The sequence below is a fragment of the Zootoca vivipara genome, chromosome 6 (genome assembly GCF_965207765.1).
Source record: "Zootoca vivipara chromosome 6, rZooViv2.hap1.1, whole genome shotgun sequence".
NCBI classification, from domain to species: Eukaryota; Metazoa; Chordata; class Lepidosauria; order Squamata; family Lacertidae; genus Zootoca; species Zootoca vivipara.
The window spans coordinates 79,888,895-79,898,634 of NC_142589.1; the positions used below are offsets into that span (position 1 = coordinate 79,888,895).

General features: G+C 52.7%; 1 protein-coding gene across 2 annotated transcripts in view; it reads right to left on the reverse strand.

The window, feature by feature from the left end:
• COQ8B (coenzyme Q8B) overlaps positions 1-9,073 on the reverse strand; it is a 16,579-nt gene extending 7,506 nt beyond the window's left edge. Inside the window, exons 1-9 of one of the 2 annotated variants that reach the window (XM_035120643.3) lie at positions 8,663-9,073; positions 7,116-7,430; positions 6,523-6,589; positions 4,697-4,774; positions 4,280-4,405; positions 2,951-3,036; positions 2,574-2,714; positions 2,287-2,368; positions 1,112-1,205 (exon numbers count right to left, since the gene is read on the reverse strand). In XM_035120643.3, coding sequence (XP_034976534.3) covers positions 1,112-1,205; positions 2,287-2,368; positions 2,574-2,714; positions 2,951-3,036; positions 4,280-4,405; positions 4,697-4,774; positions 6,523-6,589; positions 7,116-7,430; positions 8,663-8,800 — 1,127 coding nt within the window. In that variant the 5' untranslated portion in view covers positions 8,801-9,073. The remainder of the gene's footprint in view (positions 1-1,111; positions 1,206-2,286; positions 2,369-2,573; positions 2,715-2,950; positions 3,037-4,279; positions 4,406-4,696; positions 4,775-6,522; positions 6,590-7,115; positions 7,431-8,662) is intronic. The other variant, XM_035120644.3, reaches the window with a different exon arrangement.
• Between the last annotated feature and the right edge of the window lie 667 nt (positions 9,074-9,740).

Consider the following 9,740-nt stretch of genomic DNA (forward strand, 5'->3'; position numbering starts at 1 on the left):
ATTAAGTCATGCAAAAACTCCTGTGTTTTTTATCTTGCAAACAACCCTGAGATCTTGGGATGAAAAGTGTCTCTAAATCTGATAAGTAAATCAATCAATAAATATCTCTTCTCATGCAGGCTATTCCCAGCAAAGCATATGGCATAATCTCCGCTTGCAAAAGTTAAGGGTTACAAGCTTTTAAGTGGGATGCGGGGGGGGGGGGGGAGAAGAGAGAGAACCTGGCCTGGTTTTCCTTCTGGGCCAAATGCCAGAAGAGTTACAGTCAAGGCAGAGGGTTCTTCTTCTCTGAGCTCCACATCACAGACGACACAATGGGCCTCATCCTCTGCCTCCCCCAAACATAGGATCACAATACCTCAAGGACCGCCTCTTTCCATATGAACCTACCTCAACCCTGAGATCACCTTCTGAGGCCCTCCTCCTTGAGAGGTCCAGAGGGTGGCAACATGCGAACGGGGCCTCCTCTGCAGTGGCTCCCTGTCTGTGGAATGCTCTCCCCAGGGAAGTTCACCTGGTGCCTTCACTATACACTTTTAGGCACCAGGAAAAAACGTTCCTATTTAACCAGGCCTTTGGTTGACCTGATCAACATCCCATACCCTTTTAAAATGCGGCTCTTTTTTGGGGGGAGGGTGTATTATTGGGTTATTGCTTTTATTTTTATTTTATATACTGTGATCTTTCTAGGTAAACTACCCTGAGACCTCCAGGTATAGGGTGGTGTATAAATTAAATAAATAACAATAGTGGGCTCTACCCCAGCTCCCGCCCAACTGAAGGCTGTGGCTTAGTGTGGCACAGCACCTGCTTTGGAGACAGAAGTCCCTGGGTTCAATCCCCGGCAAGAACTCTTGAAACCAGGTCATGCTGTTGCTGCCAGCCAGGGTTTACGGTGCTGAACTGGGGAGGCTAGGGGTCTGACTCTCAGGGCAAGGCAGCTCCCCACTTTCCCAAGTTAATTCCAAAAGCTGGCAGCCCTGGGCAGGACCGCCGGGGCAGCTACGCTGGCATTTCCTTGTTAGGGGAAGGGTTTGTAGGGAAGGCTCTCGGAGGGCCAGGGGATCTCCCAGGAGGAGCAAGGCCAGGCCAGGGCTTTGCTCTCAGCTACCTGAACTTCCGGGCGCACCGAGCCTCCCGCTGGTAGTCGCATTCCCACTCCAGCTCCTTCTGAAGCACCTGCAGGGTGTTGTCAGCAAAGAGGCCTGCAAGGAAGCAGAGACGGGCAGAGGCTGCTCACCCCATGAGAGCACAAAACTGTGGAACTCCCTGGTGCAGGAGGGAAAGACCACCCACCCACCTGGATGGCTCTCAAGGAGGACTGGACAGATTCAGGGAGGAGGAGAGGGCTCTGGCGCTCAGGTCCTGTTTGCAGGTTGCTACCTGGTAGGCCCTTGTGAGAAGATGGACTAGATGCGAAAAAGTATAGATTGCTCTTGGAATGGCATACAAAAAAGGTGAACAGGTTAAATCTGTAATAGTACACTGGGCAAGGGATTGGAGGCATAACATTCAGATTGCAGACTGGGAAAGGTTATGGAAAACAGATTTGAAATTCACAGCATGTTGTATGCTGAAAGAAAATCATATGAAAATGATGTATTTGTGGAAATTTCCTGCTGGGAATGTAAAGGGGGGAAAAGGTACCTTTTATCATATGTGGTGGTCATGTAAGGCAATAAAGGCTTTCTGGGAAATGATATACAATGAACTGAAAAACATGTTTTAAATAAACCTTTAGGGGGGAAATCCATTGTAAATTGCAGGTACTGACACCCCAAAGGAACTCTTCATGTACGCGACAACAGCAGCACAGATGCTACTAGCCCAGAGATGGAAAGGAGATATCGAGTCCCTACCAAAGAGGAATAGCAAACCAAGCTATTAAACTACGCTGAAATGGCAAAACTGACTGGAAAGCTCAGGGACCAAGAAGACAAAAACTTCCAAGAAAGAATGGGGAGAAATTATAACTGATTTAGGAGACCACTGTAAGAAGATGAAAACAGGATTTTAATCTGACTTGTAATGTAACAAATACTGTGGACAATATGGAAAGATATAAAATAGATTATGAAATAATATGCAGTTGGAAACGTTGACAATAGGACCCATGGAGGGGATAGGGAGAAGCCTCGAGATTCAGATAAATCTCTCTATATGGATATGTATTTGGTTTTGTTATAAATTTATACTTGTAAAATCAAATAAAAACGATTTTTCAAAAAAGGAGAGAGAAGATGGGACTAGATGGGCCCCCTTTGGCTCACCTTGTGTTCTCCTTACCTTCTGGGAGCATCATGCTCATCTTGAGCACTGCCAACAGGTTATCCACGTCGCTCCGGATGCTCTGAGCGATGCCTGGGTACTGCAGGAGGAGAGGAGGGAGAGGGAACGTCAGGACCGGCTGGGCTGCCAAGGGCTTCCAACCCCAGCAGACCCAGAGACTTGTCTCACAGTCAAAGTCTCTCCCTACAGGCTCTGCCCTCGCCCCGTAGCCAAAGCATCTTCCTTGCGTGCACAGTCCCAGGTTCGAATCCCGGCAACGTCTCCACGTCCGAGCCAATGTTTACCTGGATCTTCACGGCCACCTCAGTCCTGTCCTTCAGCACCCCAAGGTGCACTTGGCCGATGGAGGCGGCCGCAAAGGGCGTTTCCTCAAAGGAGGCTACTCTGTCCCGCCAGTCGGCACCCAGTTCTTCCACCAGGACGCCCTGGAAGAGGGAGAGCAGAGAGTCCATGAAGCAACAGGCTGGAGAGCTGCCTCACACCGGCAGCAGCTGCCACCTGGACTGAGGCAAACCCTGTGGGGATCTTCCTGCGCTGGCGGCGTCTCAGTGTGGCGACTGAGCCGGATTTCCCTGCTCACAGCATCCATGCCAACTCCCCCCCTCCCCACGAGACCACAAGTGGAGGGCAAAGGCGGCTTCCCTCACACACAGCAACGCACCGTCATCTGAGAGGGCGGCATGAAGTCGGCGCTTTGTCGGACACGCTCAAAGATCTGCTGCAGCTGGGGGCTGATGAAGCTGTTGTCTGCAGGGAGAAGTGGGCGTCCCGAAGAAACTGTTTTTTAAATATTGTTTGCAAGGATGCAACCCACCCTAGAATCATAGAGTTGGAAGAGACCACAAGGGCCATCCAGTCCAACCCCCTGCCAAGCAGGAAACACCATCAAAGCATTCCTGACATATGCCTGTCAAGCCTCTGCTTAAAGACCTCCAAAGAAGGAGACTCCACCACACTCCTTGGCAGCAAATTCCACTGCCGAACAGCTCTTACTGTCAGGAAGTTCTTCCTAATGTTTAGGTGGTATCTTCTTTCTTGTAGCTTGAATCCATTACTCCGTGTCCGCTTCTCTGGAGCAGCAGAAAACAACCTTTCTCCCTCCTCTATATGACATCCTTTTATATATTTGAACATGGCTATCATATCACCCCTTAACCTTCTCTTCTCCAGGCTAAACATACCCAGCTCCCTAAGCCGTTCCTCATAAGGCATCGTTTCCAGGCCTTTGACCATTTTGGTTGCCCACCCTGCTGGCCGGGAGAGGCTTTTTGATTTTTGGCTTGGGAGGGCAGTCCTTTGGCAGGTGTGAAGGGCTCCCTGGTCCTGAATGGGGTAACTGTGCCCCGAAAGACCAGGGGCGCAGCCTGGGAGTCATGTTGAACTCACAGCTGTCCATGGAGGCGCAGGTCAATTCTGTGTCCAGGGCAGCTGACTACTGCAATGCGCTCTATGTTGGGCTACCTTTGAAGGTGACTCGGAAACTACAAGTAATCCAGAATGCGGCAGCTAGACTGGTGACTAGGAGTGGCCTCCGAGACCACATAACACTGTTCCTGAAAGACCTACATTGGTTCCCAGTACGTTTCTGAGCACAATTCAAAGTGTTGGTGCTAACTTTTCAAGCCTTAAACGGCCTGGGCCCAGTATACCTGAAGGAGCGTCTCCACCCCATCATTCTGCCTGGACACTGAGGTCCAGATCCGAGGGCCTTCTGGCAGCTCCCTCACTGCGAGAAGTGAGGTTATAGAGAAACCAGGCAGAGGGCCTTCTCGGTGGTGGCACCCGCCCTGTGGGATGCCCTCCCATCAGATGTCAAAGAAATAAACAACTATATGACATTTAGAAGACATCTGAAGGCAGCCCTGTTAAGGAAGTTTTATTCTGTTTTTAGTATTCTGCTGGGAGCAGCCCAGAGTGGCTGGGGAAACCCAGCCAGATGGGTGGGGTATAAATAATAAACTATCCCCCTTCTGTCCCCCCCCCCCGATACCTTGAATGCTCAGCATCTGGCCAATCTTGAGGGCAGCCCCACGCATCTTGCAGAGGGTGTCCACGATCCGCTCGGCATTTGCCTCCGACAGGAAGGGGTTGGAGGATTCCAGCAGGAAACTTGTGTCTGCAGAGGGGGAGGGGAGGGAAGAAAGAGGTGCTTGTGCCTGGGGTAGCAAGCTTCCCATGAGAGCAGAATATGATCCTGCTGGGTCAGGCCAAAGGGGGCCCAGCTAGTCCGGCATCCTCTTCTCTTGATAGCAGAAGAAGAGGCCAGCCACTTTTTGAGGCAAGGCCAGCCCCAGCTACGCATCATGGCCCGCAAAATCCTTAAAAGCAGCCCCTTGTGGCCTCGCACGTGCATGTGCAAGAGAGCATGAGTGCACAGGGGCAGGCCCTTCTCTCGCACCTTCCTTACCCTTGGTTTTTTGCTCCCCGTTAAGGGAGTTCCTCGCCACTTCCACCAAGGCTCCAAACCCCAGGCCCACAGCCAGACCTGGAAGGGAGAAAGGATTGTATGAATAGCAGGCCAGGGGGGGGGAGAGGAATAGAATGAGTCCAGTCTCCCCCCTCAGCCCAGTCTCTCCCACCACCAACTCTAGCTGCTCTTCCCCACCCCACTAATGTGGCACCCATAGGAAGGTCTACTCTGCAAACATAAATTACATTAGGATCGTCCTCAAGAAACACTTAGGATTGTAATTTTGTGAGTGGAATATTCATTTCAAGCCATTAATTCTCAGCTTTCTCCAATTCCCAAATGACAAGATTTATTGTCATGGTTTTTCGGCGCGGGGGGGGGGGGGGGACTTGCTACAATTCAAGGGCCTGTCCGGGTTAGTTTTTGTAGGGGTGCATTCAGCTTCCATGCTCCTGCAGCCGTTTACAACGTTCCGCTCCTTCCTCCTGGGCTGTGTTCAGAAAGTGGTGTTGGGGGATGAGTGTTCAGACCCCTGGGCACTCACTTGTGGGGTGCCTCAGGGTTCCGTTCTCTCCCCCATGCTTTTTAATATCTATATGAAGCCGCTGGGAGAGATCATCAGGGGGTTTGGGCTGGGTGTTCATCAGTATGCAGATGACACCCAGCTCTACCTCTCTTTCAAATCAGAACCAGTGAAGGCGGTGAAGGTCCTGTGTGAGTGCCTGGAGGCGGTTGGAGGATGGACGGCGGCTAACAGATTGAGATTGAATCCTGACAAGACAGAAGCACTGTTTGGGGGGGACAGGAGGCGGGCAGGTGTGGAGGACTCCCTGGTTGTGAATGGGGTAACTGTTCCCCTGAAGGACCAGGTGCGCAGCCTGGGAGTCATTTTGGACTCCCAGCTGTCCATGGAGACGCAGGTTAATTCTGTGTCCAGGGCGGCTGTCTACCAGCTCCATCTGGTACGCAGGCTGAGACCCTACCTGCTCGCAGACTGTCTCACCAGAGTGGTGCATGCTCTGGTTATCTCCCGCTTGGACTACTGCAATGCACTCTACGTGGGGCTACCTTTGAAGGTGACCCAGAAACTACAACGAATCCAGAATACGGCAGCTAGACTGGTGACTAGGAGTGGCTTCCAAGACCACATAACACCGGTCCTGAGAGATCTACGCTGGCTCACAGTACGTTTCCGAGCACAATTCAAAGTGCTGGTACTGACCTTTAAAGCCCTAAACAGCCTCAGTCCTGTATACCTGAAGGAGCGTCTCCACCCCCACCATTCAGCCCGGACACTGAGATCCAGCACCGAGGGCCTTCTGGCGGTTCCCTCATTGTGAGAAGTGAGGTTACAGGGAACCAGACAGAGGGCCTTCTCGGTAGTGGTACCCGCCCTGTGGAACGCCCTCCCAGCAGATGTCAAGGCAATAAGTAACTATTTTACTTTTAGAAGACAACTGAAGGCGGCCCTGTTTAGGGAAGTTTTTAATGTTTGATGCTGTACTGTTTATAATATTCAGTTGGAAGCCGCCCAGAGTGGCTGGGGAAACCCAGCCAGATGGGCGGGGTATAAATAATAAATTATTATTATTATTATTATTATTATTATTATTATTATTATTATTATTATATTCCACGACTGGTCCTTTTCTCTGAGCAACTGGCGTCTGTCTAAACATTCCATGACATCACAGCAGCCAAACCAATGGCAGCAAAGCATGCAAACTAAAGGCAAATCCAGTCACATCACCCTGGCATTCTCCCTCCCTCTCTGTGATGCAACAAATCCTCAACTGCGACTGCTGCAGCCTGGAGGATCTCACCTCCAAAATTGGCAAGGCGTCCAACGCGGGTCACCGGCACTTTCCGCTCCCGGGCCCTCTCGCTGAGCTGAGGAACAAAGAAGACAGCAGAAAAGTTAAGCCAGCCAGATGTTGGACAAGGAAAGCTCACCCTCTTGTGAGCTCTCCAGATGTTAAGCCAGCCAGATGTTGGACAAGGAAAGCTCACCCCCTCTTGTGAGCTCTCCAGAAACATCTGCCAGGTAACGTTGGGAACAGAATGTTAAGACTCCCTTGGCGCCTTCAACCAGCTTATTTTTATGCTCTTAAGCATAAAGTTTCTAGAGTTACAATTTGAACTATTTCCCCAGCCAATAGCGGCAATCAGCAGCAATACCTGTGTATACACCTTAACCCAGAGCTTTCCAAACTGTGTGTCACACAACACATTTGCTTGTCCGCTGCAGCGTGTAGGTGTGTCACGAAATGATGCGTGTCTAAAAAGTGTGTGTCACAAACAGGGAAAATTTGGAAACTTCTGCCTTAACCGTTGTGCTCAACATTGCACCCCTGATGGATCCTGGTGGGCTCAGGGTTCAAGTCACCCACTTCCCCCCACGAGACCCAGTCCTTACCTTCTGCCTCATTTTGCCCAGACTCTCCGGGTCTTTCCTTGGCCGAGATTCTCTCGCTTTCTGGATGTCCTCCACCGTGAGACCTCGAAGTGGTGCACTCTGATGAATCAGACAGGGGCGACCAAAGCTGGAGCCTCCCCAAAGCCTGGGTGCCCCTGTGGGCATGGGAAGCGGCCGGTCACCGGAACGATCGGCCGCCCATCCTGCAGCGCTTGCGGCGTGACAAGAGTTTGTCTCCTGCAGGAACCACCTTCCTGGGTAAGGCAGGTTTTCCTGGTCCTTCCAAGGGGATGCTGGGAGCTCCACGGTTTCCTGCTAAAAGCAGAAAGCCGATTGCTGTTTCCTGCCGGGTCCAGGCTACACACCTCTCAGCCCCCAAACCACAATTTCTTCTAAAGCGCTGGGATCAGGTGCGCCAACTCTTGGGGGCAGAGGTGTCATTAGCCCCCTCAATATTCCTTAGCGGGGTGTTCATCCCCTCCACCTCCCCAATATTGAGGGGGCAGAGGAGGGCAAAGCATCAATGGAAGGCTAAATCAGCCTGCATGGGGCAGGGAGTCACACATGTGCCACACGCCCCCCCCCCAAAAGAATGGAAATTGCAGAGGTGAAGTAATGGAGCAGTTGACCATCCAGGGAAAAGGTGGCCTCATTTTCTGCTTCTTGAGCTTTAAAGGCCATTACCCAGCAGGGAAAACTGAGCTTGCCTGTGTGCTAAACATGCATCTATCTAGCTATCTATCTATGAAAAAATATAATATTGGGACAGCAGTTCCCAATGGAGGTGGACATCCTGGGCTCTACAAGGCAGTGGCTTTTGTGTGTTCACCAGGAGGAGGATTGGACCACATCTACAGATGAAGGACGGTAGACAGATTTAATACACAATAATAAGAGCTCCTCACTTCCTCATAGTAGTGACCTCCCCAGATTGTGTAGAGAAGAGCACGCAACATACTGTCTGCTGTTTAAGTGGCAAGCAATTTCTATTTTGGCTACAGGCGTCAACCCGCTTAACCGGTTGGGTCAGATTTTTTATCCCTGGAGCCAGGAGTTAAGGTCAGGCGCTTGAGTTTCAGCCCTCTTCCAGCAGGGAGGCAGTGATGGAGAAGCTGGAATTCGAATCCCCACTTTGGCTACAAAGCTCATGGGAGGGGGGGGCGTGTGATCTCAGGGGCCGGCCACTGCCTTTTCTGAGCCTAAACCACCTCGCAGGGTTATGGTTGTCGTGGGGATTAAACGAAGGGGTAGGGAGAAGAACCACGTGGAGCTCCTTGGAGGAAAGAAGGAGAGCTACAGATGCAACACATTAAATAAAAGCAGCCGCACAGGGGCCTCTCCCCTGCAGGGATCAGTACAATCATAGAGGCCAGTGCATGCTCGTAAGGGCGATGCACACTTGCAATACTTGTTGCACCCTTATGAATGAGCACCGGGGGCTGGATCCTTGAGCCTGACCTGGCAGGGTCCTTTTGACGTCTGGGTTGGTGCAGCCCAAGGATTCCCCTCCCCACTTCCAGCCGCCGCCGCCCCCCCCCCCGACTCACCCTCCTCTTCCTGCAGCTGTCGGGTCTCCCCTCGGAGCTGTGGGTCCCGGAGGAGGATCGTGCCAGCCTGGCTCCCTTAGGGGCGACCCTCCCCGCAGAGCAGCCCCCCAGGAACCGGAGCCCCCGCTTCCAAGGCATCTCGGCCCGGGGGGGGAGGGGCCCCGAATCAAAGGGCCCTGAGGCGGGGCAAAGGTCAAAGGGCGTCCTCAGCCAACGTCAGAGAGAGGGTTTCGGGGTCAGAGGGGCTGAATGAGAAAGGATTCCCCCCCCCAAAAAAAGAGCGGGGTCAAAGGTCACCAGGTCCGGGTATGGGGAGGAGGCTCAACGGGAACGCTCTATTCCCATCGTGGTCCGACCCTCCCCGCGCCACCGGCATCTGCTTCCGGATCCGGCTAGTTCCGCCTCCCTTCCTGGCGGGCGCGGCGGGCGTCCAATCAGCAGCCCCGCGTGCTTTCCCGGGCGCTGGAGGGCGACGGCCAATCAGGCCGCAAGGATCCGCCCCCGCCCGCTTTGATTCATTCATTTCTCTCCCGCTCGTCCCGCCCTCGTTTCCCCCCCCCGCGCCCATTCAGGAGGTATCCGTGGCCGGTGGAACTCGCTGCCACGGGAGGAGGGAGGCCGCGCTGCTATTCTTAGCTTACTTTTTAATTTATTGCCCACCCGAAGATCCCCGGGCGGGTTGGCAATATTAGAAAGAGATGGAGCCTGTCGGATGAAGCCTCCTGATCTCCCGGTGGCCTTGCAAAACATCTCTCGGGGGTAACCCGCGAGCAGGAATCGGGCACAAGGGCAACACCCTCCCTAGCCCTCTCCTCCTCTTGGGGGAGGAAGTTCCACCGTTTAACTTGGCGTTGTGGAAAGAAGGACTTTGTGTTGCTGTTGACACTCGCCTGTATTAAGAGACAATGGCGAGCACCGGGGTGGGGTGGGGTTTGAAGTCAAACCGCTGGAGAAAGACAGCGCCCCCCTGTGGCTGCAGAGACTGGAAACCAAATTGACATCCCTGGGTGCAAGCCTGTGCCTGGAGGTCCTAGGCTACCTTTGTGACAAGACCACCCCCCACCCCCCACTGATGGGG